Source organism: Phasianus colchicus, chromosome 27 (genome assembly GCF_987193195.1).
Source record: "Phasianus colchicus chromosome 27, bPhaCol1.hap1.1, whole genome shotgun sequence".
NCBI classification, from domain to species: Eukaryota; Metazoa; Chordata; class Aves; order Galliformes; family Phasianidae; genus Phasianus; species Phasianus colchicus.
The window spans coordinates 2,662,260-2,687,865 of record NC_143462.1 but is presented as its reverse complement, the minus strand read 5'-3'; the positions used below and the strand labels follow the sequence as shown (position 1 = coordinate 2,687,865).

Sequence of the window (25,606 nt, the reverse complement as noted above, 5' to 3'; positions counted from 1 at the left end):
CCATTTACACAGAAATGGGAAGTTTCAAGCTGGATCCTTACACTGCTACAGATCCAGCATTCTTACAGGCTGAGGTGTGCACCTTACAACAGCCACTAGGTGGAAGCAACCTGAATAAATTCACTGTCAGATCAAAGCCACACAGCAAGGAATACAGAGAGAGTGGTCAGGTACTGGAACAGGCTGCCCAGAGAGGTTGAGGATGCCCCATCCCTGGAGGTGCTCAAGGCCAGATTAGATGGGGCCCTGGGCAGCCTGGTGTAGCATTAGGTGGGAAGGTTGATGGCCCTGCATGTGGCAGGGGGGTTGGAGCTTCATGATCCTTGAGGTCCCTTCCAACCCTGGCAATTCTGTGATTCTGTGAATGACTACTTGGAAATGAAAGCCTAACATCCCACACCCTGAATACCAGTATTTACCCTAACCTTTGGTAAGTCACAGAAGGTGTTTATATGTATATTATTATGAAAACACCTGACAAACTCTTTCAATCTGAAACACGTTCATAGGTTTAGTTAGTAGAGAGATCACAGTTTCTGCTGAGAAAGAGAAAACCAAACACTGTAGATAGTTATGCAGGGCATAGAGTCTTCAAGTGGGTGAGGAAAAGACAGCATCTTCACTTCCACAGAAAGTCAGGAAAGGATTCTCCAGCCATAGTCATCTCAGAAAACATTGACCAAAGCCTCCTGTTTAGGGGTCCTTCATCTTTTGACACAGAAGTGTCTCAGTTACTCTGTGCTTGTATTTGCAAATGACTTAGTATCATTAATCAGTGCTTAATTTCACTTCTACTCACACTGTGCAAGCTCCTATCCAACACCACTGATACAAACTTTATATAGCCATACATAACATACATAAACAGCAATGTTTACAGCAGCCAGAAGAAAACCTAATTTGATTAATTACAAATAAAGTTCATTCAAATGATCAAGTAGCCAAACCTTCATGATACTTTCAGATTGCCACTCTGGAAATGCAATCATGCACTTCCACACTGCAGCAAGGTGATTGTTAGAACACTTCCAGTAGCTGTAATATAAAATACTTTGCTCCTGGATTAAAAAAAACAGCCCTACGATGGTCTGCAGACTTGCATGTAAGTTATTAAGAATTTGCTGTACTACCAGTTCACATCTGAATAGTTTCAGTTTAGATAAAGTTTTCAAATGATTATATGTGCTTTCCAGCTGGGTGAGTGAGGTTGTTAGGAAATGCCTACATGACCTTAATAGCTGCATATTCCTTCCAATAAAGATATAGAGAGAGAGTCATGAATAATCCTACCTGTTATGTTTTTCCCCATATCTTATTTTTCTATAATTTATTGACTGGCAGAACTTTGGGGTGAATTTCATTAGCTGTTCCACAAGTTGAGTTTTTCCCTTTGAATATAAGCAGTTTTCTGCAGACTGGAAGAGGATAAAGAACAAAGTATTTCACAAAAAAAAAAAATTCCTCAAACACAGCTGGCCTCATTTAACAGTAGCTATGTTAATAGTTTGTGAAAGCAATCTTCTAGCAAAGCTGCAACATTCACACAATTTTTTGGGAAAGAAGTAAAATATTTCATGTATTTTCTGCAGGAAGTTTGAGAATAATTTATTTAGTCAAAGAGAATTTTATAGGGCATCTGTAAGGACAACAGCCTAAGCTAATCTTTTTCAACTCTTCTAGCTGCTATCCCACAGTCCTTCAAATCTGCATGCCCACATGTAATCACTGTCTACTCTTTGATCCAATTCTTCTAAACCTAACCTTCACAATTCTGATGTTTTCCTGCGTTTGCCACCTAAGACAAACTGCAAACACATTTAACAAGACTTACAAAACAAAGAGTTCAGGTTTGGGGGGGAATTAGGTGCTATTAGAACTCAAAATGTTTTAGCATAATTAATTAAATTGAAATGATGTTGAATAGATATAAGACTGCTATTCCTCTACAGCTTTTCAGTGAAGGGCGTTATGCTAAAGATGGGAGAGACCTCACTGCTGCTCTGTTTGTTCAGCAAAGAACATCCTGGCAAGTGAAAAATGCAAGCACACAATAAGAATGAAAATAAGACTGGAAGCAGCCAGCTCAGTTTCATACAGCAAATTTTTGGCAGACTTTCAACTCCTTCTGCTGTTTTTCTCACAAGAGCATCCATCTGCATGATGTCACCAGACTCAGTGAGGGAGGAAGCCAGAATAAATGAGACTGACAGCATCTTACAGCCTGCCAGCCTCTAAGCACATGTTGTTACTATACAAAGGATGTCTACAAACCAAACATGCTCTACACAAACCATACCCTCTCCCTTTAGGAGACTTCAAAAAAGTATCTAAGGGGGAGAAGAAACAAACAAACCCAAAAAATCAGTTTTGGCCAATCCATCTGATCTTGTCTTCTTAATTCAGGAAAAATGAGTTAGGAAGCTACTCAAAATTGACAGATAAGCCTTCATAGCAAACTCTGCAGCCCGTGTTGTCAGTGGTAATCGTCAATAACCTGAACACACTACCTTCTGCAAACATTTTAGTACCACCAGAGACTCACTAGATACCAGGACTGTGTTTGCTCCATCATCACACATCTGCTTGTAGTTGTGTCTGTTGTTGGCATCGCTTCAGTGCAAAGTCAAAGCAGGAGTAAAAGAAACACACACACTCACCCCTCATCCCCCTTTTTTATTTTTATTTTTTGCTTTGCTGTTTAAAACATCCTGCATGTTAGTTTGTCAGTTCTGCAGTGAAACAATCCACCATAATCAGTACTTACAGAACCAATATCACTACAGCATAATAGAATCCTAGCTAGAAGTTACTATCTAGGAGCACTGACAGATGGCTTCTTAGAATTCATGCTAGGCAATGGGTTTTTGTTAGTCTCTGTCCTGGTTTTGGTTGGCATAAATTTTCTTCCCAGTAACTGGTGCTGCTTTGGGCTGGGTTTCATGTTACCAAAGCTCTTTTACAGATAATGCTTTGTTGTTATTGTACGTAGTGGGGAAAAAAAACCCAAAACAAAATAATTTGGGAAATGATATTAAAGTAATCTTTGTGCTGAAGAAAACAAATCTAAACTGTAATAGCCTTTTGTGTGTCTATTAAAACAACATACGTGTGTTTGCCTGTGGAGACTTTCTGTCTCTAGCTCACTTAGCTGAGTCTTGCTTAGGGAAGCATATTTAAATGGAAGAATAGACAGCCTAAAACTTGAGATAACATCAAAATAAGTGTAGGAGAGAAAAAAAATAAAGACAAGAAAAATATGAAATGCATATCTCTTAATAAGAGAAACAAAAGAGGGTCATTAGAAAAATTGAGAACATTCAAATCAAATTTTTTCTTGTGCTGTTACAGAAAGAACATCTGAAATGCTGGTACAAGAGCAACGTGGAGGTTAGTAGTTCAGATAGTACAGTGTATACAGATTGAATTATATGTGGTGATTATGACATCCATAAATCTATGGGAACAAAATCACTGAGGATTTGAGGCTGGCACTCAAACTAAAGTAAATGCCTTGCTGTGATAAGAACTTCACAAAATGTTAGTTTGAAATATTTAAACACTACATCATTAAATAAAATTCCCAGAACAACTCCTCTCAAAGGATTAAATCGCTGCAAGATTTGTTTGCCAGTCAGAATCACATCACAAGGCTTCCTGCCTGCAGGATTACTGGGCAGGGGGAAAAGAGAGACCCATGGAGAGAGATCCAAATTTCTTTATTTGCAGCCCAAAAGCACTCACTTCAGCTGACCATCCGATTCAAGAACCTGGCAGTTCAAGTTACTCCCCTTCTCTTTGCTCAAAGCTTTATCTTAAAAGCTCCCTTATATCCTCTGTTCCTAACTTTTAATTTGCATTCCATGATCTTTTGTTTTTTCACAGAAAATAAGGAATTTCAGTAATAATTTTGGTTTCTAACAAATAACTATTTTGGGGAAGAGACCTTTGTGAACACCCAAGTAATTTCTGTGCATACAATAAACAATTATATCTTTAGATACTATACCCTGCTTTCCTTCAGCATCAGCTGCATCCCTAAAGGCAGGGGAAACAGTTCAATTAGAAAACTAATACAAGCAAATAGGAACATCTGACACAATGCAGTAGCCCACATAAATGTGCTAGCAGAAAAAGTACGAAAAAGAACTGTGAATGAGAACTCAGTGCACATTATAAACACCTGACAAAGGGCTGCTATCTGTAGTTCACTCAGGATAACCACACAAGTGGAACTACAGGACTGAATTCTACCCTTTCTTTTTGAAGCTGTAAGGCCTCGAACATTAAACAGACAAACCAACAAAACAAAACAGAGCCCAACACTCTGCACGTAATTATTCAATACAAAATATTCTGCTCAATGTTTTACCATATTCATCACAGTAGGATTTAAGAAAGTTCCAGGCTCTTGACGCACAGAATTCAGTATTTTCAGGTATTTAGCTGTGTAGCAAGAGAAATAATTTGTTCTAACCCATTTTTCAACACAGTCCACTGATGTAGGCATTGATAATAATTAGTAAGTTTGGGTGATTCATAGGTCTTCATAGAATCATACCTGGAAAACGCAGTACTTTAAACCTGTAATTCATCATTCATGCAAGTCCACAGAGTACTTAATTTGTCTTCAATACTAAACAAGCAAATAGATTATCAATGGGATTTCAGATGCTATGCACAAAGACTGTTTTTGGACACCCTCCTCTGTCCTTTCCTTTTAAATCTCACTAAAAATCCAGGTATAGCACAACAGCAGCAAGAATGGAAAGACTGTCAGAATCTTGAATAATGAAAAAAAGCTACAATTTCTCATTCAATGCACAATGCAGTATTACTTGTTCCAAGAAAAGGCATTCTACAGTCAGAAAAATTGTTGAGTCTAGGGAAGTTAAGGCAGATACACCCAACAAATAAAGGAAAAAAAGTAAACAAAAAACCTAAACAGGTAGAATGAAGACTAATATACCACACGACTCAGAAAGTTTAGCTTTCAACTCTCAAAGGAGCAGGCAGGAATAAAACATACTTACCCACCTGCTCCACGAGGACAGAGTTCAAAGGACTCAGCAGTCTGTCACACATAGGATTTATTTAGCAGATTTTCTGCTGATTGCATATTTGTACTTACTGTAAGAACATGGAACCTGCCTTTTGACAAAAGTGATGTTACTTCATTTCATGTTTATAATTTTAACTGTTTTATTCTACCATCACTTTGACATGAGATAAAATTGCTGGGAAACTAGGGAAAGGGCAGAATGACAGCAGATTATTTTCTTTCTCCCTGTTGTTTCCCTTCTTACACAACGCAGCTAACTCTGGAGTCAAGCTGTCATTTACTTAGCATCGTTCTCCATCATCCATCCACCTTGTCTGTCCATGCTTCATGACTCTGCAGTAAACAAGATTGCTTTAATAGCCAAACTTCAGAGATGCATCCTTCCACTTCTGTTAACAATCACCACGACAAAAAGAACTACCAACAGGGATTCAGCCAACACGCTGATCTAATCTCATCCTTTTTAGACAGATATTCTGTATTAATCTTCTTCTGAAGGTGTGTCAGCACATACCATTACAAATACCTTCTCCTCAGCAGTACCCCACTGACATCACTCCACCACAACATCTCATGTCTTCCCACAGTCACAAGCCTTTGCTCAAGTTACCAATTCTCCAAATTCTGCCTGATTCCCTCTTCTATCATCATGCATCATTTCATCCTAAAGGCATTATTTCAGAGCGTCCACTTACAGTTGCTCATGACAGTAACATTTCTGACACGCTTACATTTGCTCTATTATTATGAGCTACTTCACCTGTTCACTAATCAAGCAAATCAATTTCAAGGTAATTTTTTTAGCACTCGAGTTTCCAGAGTTACAGAGTACAGATGGAGACCATCTGTTATCAACCACAATTATTTAGACAGAACTACAACCTCTCTTCCAAGGAGCCAGCTGGAAGAGAGAGAATCCTAATCCTCCTCCAGCTGGTAACCAAAGCTTGAAGAGCACCTGTGGAGAACAGGGGTGAGCTCTCAAAATGTAATGACAATGCTCCAGTTGCAGATCCTTTTTGTACTCCACCCAGAACAGATCAACCCAGAAATAACTTCCTTATCAGTACTGGGCCAGCTCTTTGCTTTAAGATATGGAATTAACAGGTATTTACTTAAGGCAGACACAACGTAAATACAACAATTGTATGTTTAATTCCTTCAAAACAACCACGGTGCCCTTTAACCATAGAAACTTTCTGAAAAGATACAAGAAGTTTGGCTTCACTAGGTAAATACCATGATGTAATAAAGGGATTTAGACCTACTGTTTGCTATAGGGAAAGCCTACAGGATGCTGCATTTATAACAACCCCTATCTGTACCAATAGGTACAGATAGAACCATGCAGCTGAGAAACAGACATGCCATAAGAACATATGAAATACCAGCACAAGGAATCCACTCTAAATATTCCTTTTATTTCAGCTAGAGGCATAGTCCTCACTTTTTAGTTTTCCACTTTCTGAATGTTTTTTTTTTTTTTTTCCTTGCTCTTGGCTGCATTGCAGGACAATATTTAGGTATTTACATCAACTACATCCCTATCTAGTTTTAAATGACATAAAAGGTAGTATCACAGTGCAACTGGAAACTGCACTGTAACTTTGGGATTGCGTTATTTAGAATCTAGCTTGTATTGTTCTCTCCCTACAGATGTGGGAAGAAAAGCCACAGATGAATAATTGCCTCAGTGTAGAATGTTCTTTGCTCCATGCTTACCATCTCTTTGGCTAACCCAGTATGAGAGGCCTGCCATCTACACTGCCTCACATGCAGATATTCTGAAGAGGTGGTGTCTGCCTCAGCAGCAACTCAGCAGTCTTTTCTTTCCTTTATATCTAGATATTGCAACAATTTGCCATTCCCTCTCCTATCTTCTTCTTTTCCTTTATGGGGGTAAGCACTGTGGATCTTACCAGTTTATTATTTACCACACAATCAATGCCAAACTCAGTTACAGTCAGAAGAAATACTATGATACAATTAAGTGCAATCCCCATTCTATCTCCTAAAGTACTGGAAACTGAAAGAAAAAAATGTTACTTCCTTAAAGTGAAGTTCACCCAAGACAATGATTATTTTTTTTTAACCAGCCATTGTCACTAACAGATAAGCCAGTTTCTGCACTGAACTCTACTCATCAGCAGGCTTTGTTCTATTTGCTTGTTTTCATCCAAGTTGTGTCTTCAGGCTAGAGATATCAAAACATCACTGCTACCTGATGAACCATGACAACCTGCTAGCAATTTTTGCCCTGAATTCTGTGATGTGGTATTTGCATAAGTTGAGGAAGAAAGATGGTGGAAAAAATAGTAAATAATACTTATGAAACAAACTTCTATGGCACCATTTTATATTAATTTTATTTGAAAAGTTTAAACGTCAACTTTCACACAGGCAAATACACATAATTGAATATTCACTTTCAGGCACCTAAACAAAGTGACACTATTGTCAAACACAGACAGGTAAGCACTTGCAGCTGAGTAGAAAATGTATTTCTAAATGAAACAAAGAACTATGACACCCTTAAGAATCATAAGTTTGGACATGAATACATAAAGAGCTCTCAAGAGGATGTTAAAGACCAAACAGTAACAGGATAAAAGAAGAGTGAATATGAAAAATGTCATTAGGATTTATCAGTTCTGGGAGACCAAGGGTTTGTTTGTCTTATTGCCAAAACCATTTCAAGAACCAAACTAAAGAAACGTGGCAGTGATATTTCTGAGAAAGCTGTGCTGAATGATTCCCTTAAAGAAAACAAACAAAACAACCTCAGCACTCTCAAGCACTCAGCAAGAAAACTACTACACCTCAGCATGCATCTGCACACACCTAACTGGTTGTGATGCAGTAAGACAGTAGAAGGGAGGAAGATTATCACAACATCTGCATAAAGAAAAAAATGTGTTCAAAATCCTGTAGAAGAGGAATGATCTTTTGGCTTCCACTGACGTGCCAGTTAACGCTGACAGAATTTCCATAGATGTTTTCATACAATATCTTCAAAATTACTCAAGAAACTAGCATGAAACTCAGCATGAGTTACACAGCACGGAGATAGTACAGGAAGAGTAGAAATGTGGAATCTTAATATAAAAGATCAAAAAATAAGTCAGAATTTAGTGAGGAAACCTTCTGCAATATTTCTACTATAGCTAATGTTCAAAAGCTTACAGTAAGACCTTCTAAACCTAATAACCATCCATGTTGTGTTCAAGCTCCTCAGCCTTGAGCAGGTAGAGAAAAAACAAGTAGAATATATTACAGCCTAAACACAAACCTCAAAAGAAATTCAGTATTTATGGTAGCCCATACTATCAGTGACCAATCTGATATATTCTGTTCTGTGACAAAAACAGGGAACACTTCATCTGAAAGAATATCAGACTGGTGCTGGGTTTTGACAGATGACTGATTAGGCTGTGAAACACACATAGCTAATAGTAATATGCACAGCAGGTATATCCCACTCTCAGTCCAGCTCACACATGTACCAGCCTTGTTTATCATCAGTTTTCTTTACTGATTTCATTACAGATAGAGTTGGAGAAGGAAACATATCAAGACGGAGAACTTGAAAAAGCTACTGGAATTTTCAGCATATTATTACATTCCACCAAACTACAACACAACTCTATCAAGTACTTCATCCACAACAGGACTCCCACAATTAAAATTTCAGAGAACCTTTACTGGTATTAAAACAGCTGTGCAGATTTCTAAGGAAGAAGATTCCTACAGTAGTTTAAAGTCTTCAAATCTTAAGAGATCATAAACACTCCCTCTCCCTGCAGAGTGAAACTGATTAGGAAAACTGTGAGCAGGATACTCAAAAACCTCCTCACTGGTCAACAACAACAAAAAAATCCGTCCAAAAATATATATATTATGGATAGAAAAAATAATTTTCAAGTTGTTGAACTCCTGCAGACGAGTAATACATAGATATGATTAGTGGCAAATGGATGTTGAATAAACAAAGACTTCAGTCTTACTCTGCTTCCACAGCAGCATAAAAATGATAGGAAAGATACTGCCTGGGTATCAGTTTCAATCCAACAACTCGATCTTGAGGTTTGACTCCTTAGTCAAAGACCTCAGGCACACAAAAAGATGGAAGAAAGGGGAAAAAGGAAACGAGAAAATAGGAGAAAACAACAGAAAAGTGCTTTGGTTTATATAACAAGCTACATTCAAGGATGGGTAGGAGGCACACAAAAGAGTAGTAGCTCATCACAGCTCATTACAGCACTTCCTATGCTCTCCACATCCTCTGATTTCACTCCTCCTTTCAACTGCTATAACCTACGTACCTTCTCTTCATATTTAACAACAAAGCTGTATGAGGACAGAAATTGAATTCTTCACTGTGAATGCTTAAAGCCTCTATGACAATATTTGGCTCATCAGTACTTCACAGTGTTATCTGTATTCAGATAAGCTTTTAAAGTAGCAGTCAAATTAAAACACAAAAATGAGATAATCTCGAGTTTGCTTTACAAATTTACCCTATCTTAAAGCAACTTTAAGTGAGGAGGCTCGCTTGCCTAAGTTTTGCTACTGTAACCATGTGGTAAGCCTGACATGTTTCTATACAGCAGAATTGAGCACATAAGAGGTAATTTCCCCACAGTACTTCATTTGCAGTTCCCAGGTCCAATGTACAAATTGTCACCTCTATTCAAGTTTCTCTGGTCACACTCAGAAATACGAACAGAGGATCCTTAAAGTACATTTGCCATTTCTATTTTACCAGATGCAAGTTAAACAAATTGACCTCAAATGTGACTGTGTAATGAAACGTTTCACCAATGACACAAAAATGCCTACGTAAATTGGGTCTTACCTTATCCTTTTCATGGGGAAGGAGACACACCGGAGGCAGACAGGAAAGAGACTCAAAACTCTCCTTCCCATCAGCATTAGTGGTTGCTTTAGTGTTGAGCTGGTACAGAGGTCCGTCTTTAAGGAGCCTGCCATGGCCAACTGCACGTTTGACAGCTAATCGTAGTTGCTGGTGAAAAACGGAGGCAGCACTACCTCCAAATAATGCAGACACATCTTTCTGACCTTTCAGAAAACGCTCAATGTTCTTCAAGGATGAGCCACTGGACTCACCCAAGCCCTCAATTGCCCGTTTGATGAGTTTATTCCAGTCCACATTTGGTTTACCATCCAACTTTCCATGGTTCCGAGGCTTCGGAAGTGCTATTCTCCCAGGATTATCAGGATCCTTATAGGAGTTGAGACCCTTGTTGGAGACTTTTAAAATAGTTCCATCTTTAACGCTCAACTCTAACTGTTCCAGAACAGTTTTGCGATCTAAGCCATGTGATGAAGACACTGCATTGCATATCCTCTCTTCTGAAGGACGCTGTTTTTGCTTCTTTACCTTTTTGATTGCCTCCAGAATCCACTCCGTATACAGGGGGTTGGCGAGTTTTACCATGGTGAAGACTTCTGTATATCCATAGAGTCGTTATCCTTTATCCTGATGCTGAACAAGTTTCACACAATGGGAAAACAGATTCTCGGATGATGGGAAACAGCTAACCATAGCATACACGTTTTCTGTTCTGAATTATTTCTCCTTTCTCAAACATTAAGTGTCGTCACACTGGGGGGAAAAAAGCAAAACAATTAGAAATTTCCTAATTCTTTCCAATAAATCCAGTAACAGCTACACAAAGCTTTTCCACTAAGATGTAAAGATTTCAATGTAGCTCACCTCAGCTTTTGGTCTGCACGCTCACAATTAAAACAACTGTAACATCACACCTGGAAGAGAAAGAGATATTTGCAATTAACAATTACAAAAAAAAAAAATAACAGCCAACATTAATTCATTGCACACACAGAGCAAAGTTTTAATCTGTTGCTACAATTGTTACACAGAAGTAACAATTAAGGTTCTATCTTCATTGCTAATGAACGGTGGTTTAATATTGCAAAAATTAATTCTATACAGCCTTGAGGATGGAAAAAAATAAATAAAAAGTGTGCTCTTCTTGTTTTAATCTATAAAGCTAGCATGAATTCTACACCAACTTTTATATCAGTGCTGAGCACAACCTACACTAACATTAAAAACATACGTATGTCAAGGATCTACAAACAAAAAAAACACAACCAAACAATATCAACCCAAGCCAGCAGTCCTCTTCATTTCTGCACACAGAAGACACTGCCTGGAATTTGAATAGAAAACAGTAGGAATAATCAAGAGTCTTGAGCAAACAGCGAGGAACTCTCAGAACTCTTCTAGGAGCATAAATCATAGACCTGACTCCCTCCTGCTAAGAAAAGCTAAGACAGTTGTTCCATCAGGTAAAAAAAAAAGTGAAGAAACACAGCTTGAGATTGTCATTAAATGTGCCACCGCAGAAAAGACTACAAGTGTATAATCCTCCATAGATGAAGCACACTTGAGGACAAAGTAACAAGCGATCATATACAAATGAAAAAGGAATACTTATGTCGCTGTTAATTAAAGATGCAGATATAAGGGCAGGAGGTTCTATTTTACAGTCTTCAGTTCTCTTCAACGAAGACTTTTCCTTAGCGTGGTAACAGCGTGCGTGTAAAAGTACACCAACCCTGAAGAATTCACCATCTATTTATTAAAAGGGATAACATTTTTCTGCAAGGTAGGCTTCATTCATAAGCCAGGTGTTCCCTCCATTCTCTTCCAATTTGATTTCTAGCAAGTATTCAAGAAGTTATCAATGCACCGAACGTATTTACATACAGACATCAAACCGCACGGCTCCAGCACTAGAAGGACTCACAACTACCGCGCTGAACAGAAGCGTTAAGCTCCGTGCTTGGAGTTCTCTTTCTTTTCACCAGCAATCACGAGAGGCACGGCTCCGGGCCGTTACATAACCGGCTCAGGACCGTCCCGGCGCCGTTCTCTCAGCACGGCCCTGCACCTGCTACGGCTCAAGCCCATCCCTCTCCCGGCCGGGCCGCGCACACGGCGCCCCGCCTCAACCCAGAGAGTCGCACCGGGGAATCTGGGGCCGCGTGCCCGTTGCAGCCGGGCGCCGCTCGGCTCCCCACCCCCCGCGGCCGGGCAGCGCACCCAGCGCCCGCACCGCTCCGGCCGGGCCCGCGCGGCGCCTCATCCGCGCTGCTTCGCGCCACAGCCGGAGCGCGGCCCGACCGCGAGCTCGACCGCGAGCCTCGCCTCATCCGCGCCCTCCCGAGGAAAGCGGCCGGCTGGGCTCGGGGCGGCGAGCGGCGAGCGGCCCGGTCCGGGCCTGGCGCAGAGCGGCGGCGGGGCCGGAACAGGCCGCGAGCCCGGGGAGCCCGGCGGGCCTTCCCCTTCCTCGGGCCGCGGGGCCCGCCGGCCGCCCGTCCCCGCGTTACCCGGCACCGGACGATAGAGACGGGGCGATCCCGCCGACGCTGCTCACCGAACGCCGCGAGAGACGGGAACCGAGAAGCAAAGGCCGAACGGCGGCGAAGCCCGAAACTGACACGGCGGCCATCTTGGGTCCGGAGCTCTGCGACGGGGGGAGGGGGCGCGGCAGCGGAACAGCCCGCGGCGGGCGGGGGCGCCGCCCGGGAACAGCGCGGCGGGCGGCAGCGTCGGCCTCGGCCCGGGGCGGCCCTGAGGAGCGGCGCTCGGGCGGGAGAAGCGGGGCGCTCGGGCGGGAGCCGGCGCGATGTCGGCGCGATGTCGGCGCGGCTGGGCTCCCGCCCGCCCGGAGTCGGCGGGAACGGCACGGGCGGACCGTCGTGCTGTGAGAAGGCGGCTGCAGCCCCTGAGGTAGGACGGCTTTCTGCCCCCTAGGCTGAACTCAGGGATGGATGAGGTGTTTCGGCTCGCCCTGCCTGCCCTCGCTCAGTCGGGCAGTTTCGGTGGCTTTCTGACGTCTTGGATTTCTGCTGTTAGGTTTTTGCGGTACAAAAGCAAATGTTCCGAGTGGGATATGAGTGTAATTTCCAGAGAATAACGGCAGCGGCAGAGCTCGCCCGTCGCAGGACGGTCCGGTGATGCTGTGGCGCTGCGCTCACACGGGTTCGCCTCTGCACTCCGTTCTCCGAATTTACAGGAGGCTTTTTTCTGGCAACCTCTCAGAATTATTTCTTGTTGTAATTTAGGAACAAAACGCAGCTTGCTTTCTTCTGCTCTGTTTTATTCTCACGGCACCGGTAACAGCGGAATCATCAGAATTCTTTTATTTGGCAAACTGTGGAAGAAAGGGATTGTTTTATGAAGGCAAAGCTGTTGCCAAACCCTGCACTTTTTTTCAGCATTGATTTTTGCCCCTGAGGATTCAGCTAGCCTTAACTGCTTTCAGGCTGTCAGGAAGTGAACCAGCAGTGTGGAATTACTCTTCTTGCTGTACCTTCTGCCGTGTCCTCCTTTACATTTCAGTTTATACAAACTCCTGAGCCACCGTGGAGAAAAGCACTTAATGGCTTTGAGAACAAAACACGATCCTTCTGCTCCTGATCCTCCAGTTTGGAAGCAGATGGGCCACATTCCTGCAGCAGCAAGCAGCACTGCAACGTTAAATTCTTCTCAGCAAGGTATGGGAAAATTCTTAGGGAAGTTTAAAGTTCAGATTAGCATCCCAGATACACAGCAACTCCTCAAAGGCCAGTGATTTTGACAAGCTGTCTCTCACGGTTAGTTCTTCGTAAGCCTGTAAGATTGTGAGCAGAAATATATTCCCCTTCTTCCCTCAGCAGCCTTCACCTCAGCTGTGCAGGAAGAATTTATTACGCTGTGGCATCTTTTGCATTGGCTGCAATGTTCTTGATGACTAAAAAAAAATAAATAACAGCATGAACTGGTTGAAATATTAACACTCTCAGTGAGAAGCACAAGCAACCAGAACAGGCTGCCCAGAGAGGTTGTGGATGCCCCGTCCCTGGAGGTGTTCAAGGACAGATTGGATGGGGCCCTGGGCAGTCTGGTGTAGCATTAGGTGGGATGGTTGGTGGCCCTGCATGTGGCAGGGGGTTGGAGCTTCATGATCCTTGAGGTCCCTTCCAACCCTGGCAATTCTGTGATTCTGTGATTCTGTTTTCAAACAATGTATGTATGCTACAGGGAAAACGGATTGGTGTTTTATGAGACAAGAAGTGAACACTCATATTGATAAGAAGTATCTCATGACTGTAGACTTTAATTTCTAGGTTAAAAACGGAATGGTTTGAGTTTCTCAGAGAAGTTGGCAAGTGCATAAAGGCTTTCTGTTCAACTTAACCGTGTGCTGCTGCTTTCTATCTATGATGCCTATATGATTTCTGATAGCACAGCAAGAGCCTCTTAGCAGTGATGTTAAAACCATACATAATTGTTTAAATTTAGAACAGCACACCATAATTAAATGACGTATACCTCGTTGCTGCTCTCAAATATGTAGTTCATTGCAGTGTTTTGAATTAGACATTAAAAAGAAAATCTTGCTGCTTAAAAACTCACTTGAAAACAAATCTTAAGTGTAAATGACAGTAAGTAGGTCAGTTCTCCTTTCTGCTTTTGTAAAAAAGTTAACCTTTTGCATGCTGGATTAATAAAAATGTGACGTAGGCATGAACAGCCTGACCTCTGCCCCATTTTGGGGAGAAATAGTTACAACAAAATAGGGAAATCGGGGGGAAATAACTACGAGTAGTTGCAACAAGGTCTAACTTAAGCTTTAAACAGCCCTGTGAAGAACAGGTGGCAGCAGACTCTGATCCAAGCCCGCCAGTGCTTTTGCAGCAGTCCTGACCAGTAGGCTTCCTTCCACGCAGTGAGAGCCTTACACTCATGCAGTTCTTTTTGTGCAGCAAAAGAGGCTGCTTTTCTTTTCCTGTATTGGAGCAGTTGATCACAACCAGGTAGAGGCAGCAGTGCAGCAGATGTCATTTACCTGGACTTGAGCAAGGCCTTTGACATGGTCCCCCACCACATCCTTATCTCCAAATTTGAGGGATGTGGATTTGATGGGTGGACCACTCAATGGATAAGGAATTGGTGGAAAGGCTGCAGACAGTGGGTGCTCATCAATGGCTCTTTGTCCAGGTGGAGGCTGGTAACAAGTGGCATCCCCCAGGGGTCTGTCTTGAGACATCTTTAGCATCTTTATCAATGACACTGGTGATGGAATTGAGTGCACCCTCAGCAAGTTTGCTGATGACACCAAGCTGAGTGGTGTGGTTGACACAACGGGATGCCATTCAGAGGGACCTCAACAGGCTTGGAAGGTGGGCCCGGGTAAACCTAATGAGGTTCAACACAGCAGAGTGCAAGGTTTTGCACTTGGGCCGGAGGAATCCCAGGCATCCATACAGACTGGAAGGAGCAGCCCTGCAGAGAAGGACCCGGGGATCTTAATGGATGAAAAGCTTAATATGAGCCAGCAATGTGCTCCTGCAGCTCGGAAAGTAAATGGGACTCTGGGCTCCATCAGAAGAGGGGTGGCCAGCAGGGACAGGGAGGTGACTGTCCCCCTCTGCTCTGCTTTTGTGAGGCCCCATCTGCAGTACTGTGTCCAGGTCTGGGGCGCCCAGTACAAGACAGGGGCTTCTCTATACAGAAATCTGTGTCAAGATTGTCATATGTATCTCTGAGTAAAACTGCATATGCTAACATAAATGCCATAAATCTGCTTTAGGAACAGTTGGAATTGACTGCTTCCAGAGAAGTCTGTATTGAGAAAGGATGGTTGAGCACTGCTGAACAAATGGGTTAACTTCTATTTCTTTTAAAGACAATATTTTTTTTGCTATTGGAGTTCCTTCTGGAGTACTGTGTCGAGGTCTGGAGTGCCCACTACAAGAAAGACAGAGAGCTGTTGGAGAGGGTCCAGAGGAGCCACAAAGATGAGCAGGGGGCTGCAGCACCTCCACTATGAGAACAGGCTGAGAGAGCTGGGCTTGTTCAGCCTGGAGAAAAGAAGGCTGTGGGGTGAATCATTGCAGCCTTCAGTACCTAAAGGGAGCCTACAAACAGGAGGGGAGTCAGCTCTTGGAAAGGGGAGATAACAGCAAGACAAGGGGAAATGATTTGAAGTTGAGAGAGGGAAGATTGAGGTTGGATGTCAGGGGGAAGTTGTTTGCTGAGAGCAGTGAGGTGCTGGAACAGCTGCCAGAGAGGCTGTGGATGCCCCGTCCATCCCTGGAGGTGTTCAAGGCCAGATTGGATGGGGCCCTGGGCAGCCTAGGCTGCTGTGAAATGTGAGGTTGGTGGCCCTGCATGTGGCAGGGGGTTGGAGCTTCGTGATCCTTGAGGTCCGTTCCAACCCTGGCCGTTCTGTCATTCAGTGCTGGCGGAGCGTGATGCCCTGCGCCCCCTGCTGGCGGAACGTGCCCTGCGGCGCGGTGCGGCGCTCCCCCAATGGAAGCCGTGCCGTGCCGTTCTGTGCGTCATCACCAGCGCGCCTCTCCTCGGCTGATCGGGCTCTGCTGGCCTCGGGTCGCTCCGTTAGAGCTGTCGCTGCTAAAGCTCGCCCCGTGGGTTGCTTTCCTGCCGTGTGACGGCGCAGTCATGATCCACAGCCTGTTCCTGATTAACGCCTCGGGGGACATCTTCCTAGAGAAGCACTGGAAGAGCGTCGTCAGCCGCTCTGTCTGCGATTACTTCTTCGAGGCGCAGGAAAGGGCTTCAGAAGCAGAGAACGTACCGCCGGTCATCTCCACGCCGCATCACTACCTGCTCAGCGTGTACCGCCACAAGATCTTCTTTGTGGCCGTTATCCAGACGGAGGTGCCGCCTCTCTTCGTCATTGAGTTTCTGCACCGTGTCGTCGACACCTTCCAGGTTTGGCTCACGTGGAGGAAGGACGCAATGGTGTTTGGTGGGTGCTGGGAGGTTAGGAAAGGAGAAGCCTGACATCGCCACTGTTGCAAAGGGTGACAGTGATAGAGAGGAGAAAAAAGGGAGTCTTTTGAGTTTGTGACAATTATTTTTTTCTCTCTCTTAACTCACATCCTGTACCTGCAAGGATTTAGAGTGTGCGCTTTTTTAGTATTAAATGGGGAGGTTGGTGGCCCTGCCTGTGGCAGGGGGTTGGAGATTCATGATCTTTGAGGTCCCTTCCAACCCCATTCTGTGATTCTGACTGCTTGCAGTAGCTAGGAATTAAATTCTCAGGTTGATGATGGATTCGAGATAAATGTTTGCTTACAGGAAGGAGCTTTCAGCAATCAAGAACTGCGTTTCTGTTTTGCAATCTTGTATCTTCGAGGGGCTGCGCCTGTGAGACCCAACTGAAGTTGGTTTCACAAGTCTCAGAAATTCTCAAAGGAAATTCTGCAATTTGTGTACCTTAGTCTGACAATCTACCTGCATGTTTACAGCACAGTGTGTCTTGGAAGGGTACCTTGCTAGCCAAAGAAGTGTTATAGGAGTTGCCTCAGAGCAACTGCATTTTCTCTCTGCTGACACGACTGTGAGTCTATGGTGGATGTAGAATGCAGAACATATCTCTCTACTGCCTGCCAGTAACAGGCAGGATTGTATAGTCTGGGTTTGAATTGTCTTGTGATCAGCATCCTGCTGAAATACAGGAAATGTTAGTGCTTGGTCAGATGAGCATCACATGAACTTTTCTTCCAAATGCTGGTCAGAATGCAACAGTAGGCTCTGAATTATGTTTCATCAAGTTCAGAGTGTGATTGACTCTTTGTTTATCCCCAGAGCTTAAATCCAAGCAGCTTGTTTGGTTGTTTGGGGGTTTTGTGTGTGTGTGTGGATTGTGTTTGTGTGGATTTGACTTTCTTTTGGTGAGACCTGTTATCTTTAGGTTGCCTGAGGCTGATTCTCACGTTGTGCTGAGCTATTTGGCTGGGTATGGCTTGAGTGGAAAAGCAATTTAATTGGAATTTCTAAATAATGTTGTCGCAGGTAGATTCCCAACCATCGTTCTGTAGTGTGGTGGTTTTTGTTTGTTTTTTTGAAGGCCATCAGTATTGAAGTAACTAAGTAAAAGTATTATTACAGTCAAAATCTGAATTACTTTTATTGATATGGAAATATTTTGTTTCGTATTCAAGCCAAAACATTCTTCAGGAAATTGTTTATTTTTAGTTAATATTGCTACTTATCCAGTTGCACTAGAGCTGCTCTCAAATGCCAGTTGAGAACTCTCTTGGCTATTAGAGTGAACCCCATTATATAGAAAGGAAATAGATGTATACAGCAATGCAGTCATTTGCCAGCTTTCTGGGGCAAAGCTGGAGGTATGCTTAGAGTTGTGCTTGCTCGTTGGAGTGTTCAGTATGATGTGCTTCTGTTAATATGTGGAGTATCAGTGCTGTTTCACCTGCTGCAAGGAGAAGCTTGATTGATTTATCTGTGGGAGAAAATGAACTGAATGGTCACTCATATTCTCCTCTAGAAATTAAGTAATTATTTCTTTTGCACAGGATTACTTTGGTGTCTGTTCAGAGGTGATGATCAAGGACAACGTTGTGGTGGTTTATGAAGTGCTGGAAGAGATGCTGGACAATGGCTTTCCATTGGCAACAGAATCTAATATTCTTAAAGAACTGATAAAGCCTCCAACTATCCTGCGAACAGTAGTCAACACCATCACAGGTACAAGGAAACCAAAAGTAGATAAACTGGTGTGACTTTGTGGCAGTATTTCTACATAAGTCAAACTGGACATAGATGAAGAAAGTATATGTTGTTCCATACCCTTCTAAACCATAGCACAGATTTTTGGGAGTCTCATGTTAGTGCTTGTGGATGTGGAGATGCTAATTGTAGAATACAAACAATGAATAATTGCTCTCCCACTAAGAGACAGAGGTTTCTTGGAAATTAATTGCAATCTAGTTAGGTGAGGCCAGGAACTTGTTCTGGAGCATTGACTATGTTCTGTGATTGATGTGATTACTATTCTTCTTCCAGGAAGCACTAATGTGGGCGACCAGCTTCCTACTGGACAGCTATCAGTGGTGCCTTGGAGACGTACTGGTGTGAAATACACCAACAATGAGGCATATTTTGATGTGATTGAAGAGATAGATGCAATAATTGACAAATCAGGTATGGAAGTGGCTTTTTGCTAAGACCAGGGTAACTTGTTCTAGTAATTTTTGTTCTCCAAAGAGGTGCTCCTTTGTGTAAGTGTGGTTTTGTTCCTCTTCTTTGAAATGTTGCAATGTTGTAGGTGCCATTCAGTCAAAAATTTTAGAGAAGTATCAGAATTTTCACTTGTTCTTCTCCTCTGACTGTTCATGAGGTCTTGTAAACAATTCTGTACAGGGAAAATAGAAGGTGACTAGAAATTCTGTGCAGGACTGTCTCCTTAGTTTTAATATATCTTAGTCTTACCAGAGTTGGGAGCTACTGCTGTTGCCCATTCAGATGGGCCTTATGGATGTCAGTGTTTCTTGTTTGTATACATCTTTAGAAGTGTTTGGAAGTGAGAAATATGTTGAACAGGCAGTGTAATCTGTGGTGACACTTTATAACACTTCTTCCTCATTAATAATTTTTTCATGTTGTGATGGCTTTTAATAAGGTTCATATAACCTCCTGTGTTTGCTTTTATTGTTGTAGGTTCTACGATTACTGCTGAAATCCAAGGAGTAATTGATGCTTGTGTCAAGCTGACTGGGATGCCAGATCTTACCCTTTCCTTTATGGTAAAGCTCCAGGATGTATCTCTACTTAAATATTTTGAAGAGTTTCTCAGCCATGCCACTAAGATCTCTGGTTTACAGTGATGGTTTCCAGTACGTCAGAACTTATGTATACCAAAGAAAAATAATTGACAATGGAAACTCACAATGAACTTCAACAACTTTGAGCCTAAAGGTTTTATTTTCAGGTTCTTTATTAAAACTACTGCTCATGTGTTCTCTGGCTAAGTTTCTGAGATTTGGTGTTTAGGCAAATATCCTAAAGAGGTGTCTTTTTATGAATGTGCATCACTGTAATTATTTGAGGTGACTGAATTTGCTAAGATAGAATAGTTTAGCCTTTAGGGCTAAGCAAAAGTTAAAGCATATTCCTGAGGGTGTTATCCAAGTGCATCTCAGATGCTAGCAGGCACAGGGCATGAACAGCCTTTCTAAGAAGCCACTTCCAGTGTTTGACCACAGTAAAGGGATTTCCCCTGATATCCAGTCTGAATAGGACTAAGAATATTGAGTACAGCTATGCACAGATGTAAAAGCATCAGCTAACTTAACATGCCTCAATGTAGATATGTTCAGATGGGGACAGTGTCAAACGGTAGGCCCTTCACAGACAGAAAATTGCAAGGAAGAATTCAAGCAGTTACTTCAGCTAGTACTGCCTTCATTAGCCTTTCTTTTATTTCAGAACCCTCGGTTATTGGATGATGTCAGTTTTCATCCGTGTGTGCGCTTTAAGCGCTGGGAGTCAGAGAGGATACTTTCCTTCATTCCACCTGATGGAAATTTTCGTTTGCTGTCTTACCACGTCAGTGCTCAGAAGTAAGTGTTGACTTTAGAGCTGCAAACTGTAGAATTTGGATCTTCCTGACTAGAAAGAAGGAAGGGCTGAGGGAACAATAAGAATAAATTTGCTTTTAAAGATGAGGTGGCTTGTTGTGCCAAGTGAAGTAGGAGCACGTGGTAACTTGTGCTTTTTTAAAATGTGGTGTCTCATTGTTTGGAGCAGTGATTTTTTGTCAGCCTGCGTTTTTTCAAAAGCAAGTAGGTGAACAAACTAGAGTGAGAATGAATTAGACAGTATTGAGTAAACAGGCTGATAATTACCTGTATTTATAAAAAACTTTAAGATAAAACAAAATAGTCTGATAATCCTCATATATTTTTTTTTCTTTCTTATGTCTTTCTTAATAGAACTAGGAATTCTGAAAGCAGGCTGACAATAATTGAGGTTACAGATGCTAAAGCATTTTGTTAAATCTTATCAGACTTAAGTCAGTGAAAAGGAGCAGGGGAAAAAAACAATTTGAAAGCAGACAGTTGAAGTGCTGCTGCGCTGTTTGGAACTGCTTACTAGTTTGATGATGGTATGTGAGAAGATTCTGCTGTCTACTGCTTGTTTCTTCCATTACACTGGATGTCTTCACTTGTCTTGGAGGAAGTAGAAAACTAAGATGTGGAAAATTTGGTTTAAAAAAGAAAAAGTAATTCAGGCTTCAGGACAGCATTCTGGATTTGCTCTTGGATTAATAAGACTAGGATGTCCTTCTCCTTTAAGATCACATTTCATCCAGTCCTTCCTTGTATTTTTTTAATTGGGAACAGTGAAAACCAAAAATGAAGGCGAAAAGTTAACAAGGACTCTGTTCTTCTTTTTATTCCAGTCTTGTGGCAATTCCTGTATATGTTAAACACAACATCAATTTCCGTGACAGCAGCTCACTGGGACGCTTTGAAATCACAGTGGGACCAAAGCAAACTATGGGGAAGACTATAGAGGGAGTGATGGTTACCAGCCAGATGCCAAAAGGTGTCTTGAATATGAGCCTCACACCCTCTCAGGGTACACACATCTTTGATCCAGTTACAAAGGTGAGAGAAATTAGATTTTTTGTTTGTTTGTTTAATTTTATCCTTTCAGCAAACGAAGTTGAACTGCTCATGCTCATTTCTTTGAATGTTGATGCCATGAAGGCAGTATCTTTTCTTGGGATGTGAACTTAATATAGTCCTGTTTCTTGAACACGTGCACGCAGGAGGTTGTCTGAAGCCACATGGCAGATAGCTGAGAATGGATTGTACTTCTGGTTTCTTGATGTGTGCAGGAAGTCAAGGATTGGTATTGTACAATGAGGCACGAGTCTAGTGAAAGGTTTATAAATTTCTGCTTATCTGATTATCATGCTTCATACTGCCTGCCAACATTGCGAGCGCTGAGGATTTGTGTGTGTTAGTGGGTTTTGATTTTCCCTCCCAACACAGGCACCAGGATTCTTTTTTTTTTCTCTTTTTTTTATTTCTGCAAGCTGTAAGGTTAATCCATAGTAGAGCATCAGGCAATACTGCTTCAGCCACATGGAAGGGAGGTGATTCTGCATTAATTATGTCACTCTTACCCATAGGAAGTAGAACTCATGGCACAAACAGTGGGAATACTATTCACGATATGCTTTTGAGAAACATCACTGGAAAGATAGGAGCAGCTGTCTTTGTTCTCCCTAAGTCTTTGCTGTATCTGAAGTGGAGGGCTCTGGACTTGATCGAGGAGTGGATATCCAATATGAAAAGGAAGATACTGAGTGTAGTGGAAATGCTAAGTCACACTGACTGATGGGAAGGCAGGGCCAACACAGGAAAGCTCAGCTGCATGCAGTGCAATGCACCTGAGGGACTGGACAGGCTAGAGCCAGGATCCACTGCTTCCAGCCCTCAGTTAAGGGTTGGCAGTGGAGGTAAAGGTATTTTGCTGGAAATCCCAGCCTGCCTGAGGCCTTCCAAAGGTAAGCTAGTTTTCTTCCTTTGTTTCTGCATCCACAGCTGCTGCGTTTGGGCTTGTCCTCATTTGCTGCAGCCTAGGACTTTGCCATCTTGCTATTATTGGTGTACTTTCCATCACATTACAGCATTACACTGAGACAAAGAACTTTTTTCATAGAGAAACAATAGAAGTTGGCATTACAACAGAGTTCTTTAGAGGGTGTTACTGCTTAAATTGTGGTATTTCTGCTTAACTGCTATATTTGCTGTTACTTGAAGTTGCTCACGTGGGATGTGGGGAAGATAAACCCCCAGAAGCTGCCAAGCCTGAAGGGTAGCATGAATCTGCAAGCTGGGACGTCGAAACCAGATGAAAACCCCACTATTAACCTGCAGTTTAAAATTCAGCAGCTGGCTATATCTGGTAAGTGACCGTCAGATAAAGAAGCTGAATGTTTTCTGCTCTGCCAGTGCTTACTCTGCATACAGCTGATGTAGCTCTGCAGGCCTTCTGAAGTATATTCTGACAGAATTGTATGCTTAAGCAACAGTTAAATGAATTTTTTGGATTTTTCTCTCTGTTCTGTGAAACAGCCTATCTACATCTTCTTGCATTTCTTATGACCCCATAAATAATTTCATAATATCGTTGTGTTTGTAAGAATAATTCTGACAATTAATAATTGTCAGGGTTTTTTTGTCTTCCTTTTTTTTTGTTTTCCCCCTTTTTATTTATTCTCTGCTTATAAAAACTTTACCTATGCTGTCTGCCTTTCTAGTTTGGTCTTCTTTTCCTTTATCCAGAAGGTCTGTCTGCTGTATTTGTGGCAACGGTCAGTCTTATTCTGTCTCTATTTGTTTTTAGGACTGAAAGTGAATCGCTTGGACATGTATGGGGAGAAGTACAAGCCCTTCAAGGGGATAAAATACATGACTAAAGCTGGCAAGTTCCAAGTCCGAACCTAGAGGATCATGAGAGTGAGGAAAAACACTTTCTTGTTTCTCCTGTCCCTGGCTGCTGGATACAGCTTCTCCCTGGTCTGTCTATTTAGGGTTACTCCCTTTCCTTTGGTAGCATGAGCAGGATAGCCAGTGCTTAGATGCTAGGGAGGAGGGAAAATAAGTTGACCTGAGACTATCTCATCCTTACCTGAGCCTGAAGAATTTGCAGCTCTGGCAGATGGGAGAGGACTTCAGGTCCCTTGGGACCAGCAAGTTTGTATCACCTTCATCATTCTGTCTTAAAGGAAATTCTAGGGATTGTTTTTCCAACTCCCATTCCTTATATTTTGGCTGTGTTTTATCCCTTTGTAGATGATGTGAAGCTCAGTTTCCACAGAGTTCAGCTGCAGAGTGATGGTGTGGCATCAGCCCTTCTCCATCACTGGATGTTAGGTTGGAGAGCTATAGCTTTTGGCAGCAGTGAAATTGGCTGACTATTGTCCTTTGAAGGGGCTGACAGAAGTGGAGAAGTAGATTGTCTCAACCAGGATGGGATTTTAAGAAGCATGAGTTTGGGGGAAGTAACGTAGAGGGAGGAAATAGAAAAATTGAACTCTTTTCCTTAATATTTCTTAATCTGTCTTGGTCACTAAGTATCTTAAGGATTTTGGGATAGGCTGGAAACTCACTCAGATTTTAATATGAAATCCTGTGGAGAACTGACTGTAGCACTTGTCACTAATGGGCGGTGATACCTGAATGTAGTTCTGTTTCTATTCTTATGTCCTCCGCATTTACAGGTAATTTTTTCCAAGTTTCTTTGGGTAGTTTGGGCAGAGGCAGGGGAAGAATTTGTGTGGAGATGTAGCACTCTGATGGAAGCCCTTTTAAATTGAAACTGCAGCAAAGTGATGATGGTCACTATCCTGTAGCATGTTGGAATCTCTTTTTCTTTCTGCCTCCCTATTATAAATGAAGGTGATACTGCTGTTTTCCTGCTCACTGGTGTCATTATCTCAAATAATTCTGTCCTGGTACCATTGTAATATTCCTGACTGTACTTCATTCCAGTTCCAGTCTCAATTAGCTGCTGTGATAATTGGTGGATTCAAGCCTGATTTCTCACTGAGACTATCTCTTCTGCAAGAGTTGTTGTTACATATGCCCATCCCAGTCTGTGCTGCATCTCTGTAAAGCTTAAATATGAAATGAGAGGCATGTGAACAGTTCTGTATTGTTTGTAGTGTGCTCTTTGGCCACTAGATGCCAATGTGTTAATTTCTTGATGACAGAACTGGTTCATAAACCGCTGTACTTGTGATTACAGCATTTATCAGGTGGCTGTCTGATCCAGCATGCGTAGTCCATGCTTGTGAACAGAACAGCATGGCCCTAAATAAAGAATAATGTGCTCTCTGTTTTTCCTGTGACGGAAAGTAGCAGTGGATGAGTGGCATTTTGCTTTTGGAATTGCATTTTCAAGTGCAACTGATGAATGCCACAGCAGTTGACCTCAAATGGGGAGCATGTTCATTGCAAACTTCAACAAAAGCATAAATAAAGTTAATTTTTACTTCTCACCCATGTCATTTCAGAGTGGTTTGTGTGGGCTTTACAAGATACACAGTTGAAGTTTTAGAAGGCATCTGTTAAAGAATTACAACTGTTAGGAAGTACATAGACACCACTTAGCATTGCATTGCAATGTATTGCATGGCAGTTGGAGTGCAAGTAATGTTTGCTTAGTGTTAGTTATCAAGATTCTGTTTTGTGATGTCACTGTTAAACTCATCCTGTTTTCTGTTAAAGGATAAATGCAGCCTTTGTGTGATATGATCTTTACTTTTAGATAGATATATGTCTAGCAAGCACTTGAAGAGGCTACAGTTAGACTTATCCTTCTGCTTTTGTAACTGATGGTAATGCATGGACAGTCAGTAGTCAAAAAGTGAGTGTTGATTCTGTGGCAGGTAAGGCTGTGTTATGATTTTTACCTATTATTTGTTTATATATTTGGCTCCTGTAGGGAGGAAAAGCAACAGCAAGAACAGAGTGTCCTAACAAGCCATTCTGTTTTTGCTCAGATAACTTAAGCTTAGTCTCTGCTAATAAATTTGTTCCAAACTGAAAAAGCAAGTGGTACATTGATAAGGAAGTAAGCAGCACATGCCTAAACATTTGTTATTTCTATTAGAGTTGGAAACCAGCTTAAATAACCAGAGTAAAACATCATAAGGACAGAGC

The 25,606-nt window shown here is 42.1% G+C and overlaps 3 protein-coding genes across 3 annotated transcripts in view; 2 read left to right on the top strand and 1 right to left on the bottom strand.

Moving 5' to 3' along the window:
• The window catches only part of KAT6A (lysine acetyltransferase 6A), a 31,424-nt gene extending 18,832 nt beyond the window's left edge, over positions 1-12,592 (bottom strand). Inside the window, exons 1-3 of the mRNA XM_031602156.2 lie at positions 12,487-12,592; positions 10,797-10,846; positions 9,915-10,685 (exon numbers count right to left, since the gene is read on the bottom strand). Of these exons, the coding sequence (XP_031458016.1) occupies positions 9,915-10,517 (603 nt within the window). The 5' untranslated portion in view covers positions 10,518-10,685; positions 10,797-10,846; positions 12,487-12,592. The remainder of the gene's footprint in view (positions 1-9,914; positions 10,686-10,796; positions 10,847-12,486) is intronic.
• Positions 11,100-15,834, top strand: LOC149914809 (uncharacterized). The gene is made up of 4 exons (XM_090125399.1): positions 11,100-11,163; positions 11,875-12,842; positions 13,455-13,609; positions 15,096-15,834. Exons 1-3 carry the CDS (start codon positions 11,100-11,102, stop codon positions 13,530-13,532), a joined length of 1,110 nt encoding a protein of 369 aa, XP_089981525.1. The 3' UTR covers positions 13,533-13,609; positions 15,096-15,834.
• Positions 15,835-16,409: 575 nt separating this feature from the next.
• On the top strand, positions 16,410-25,557 carry AP3M2 (adaptor related protein complex 3 subunit mu 2). The gene is made up of 8 exons (XM_031602155.2): positions 16,410-16,832; positions 18,440-18,611; positions 18,930-19,067; positions 19,584-19,669; positions 20,352-20,485; positions 21,328-21,535; positions 22,700-22,844; positions 23,286-25,557. The coding sequence occupies exons 1-8, from the start codon at positions 16,410-16,412 to the stop codon at positions 23,384-23,386; spliced, it is 1,407 nt and encodes a 468-aa protein (XP_031458015.1). The 3' UTR covers positions 23,387-25,557.
• Positions 25,558-25,606: the final 49 nt, after the last annotated feature.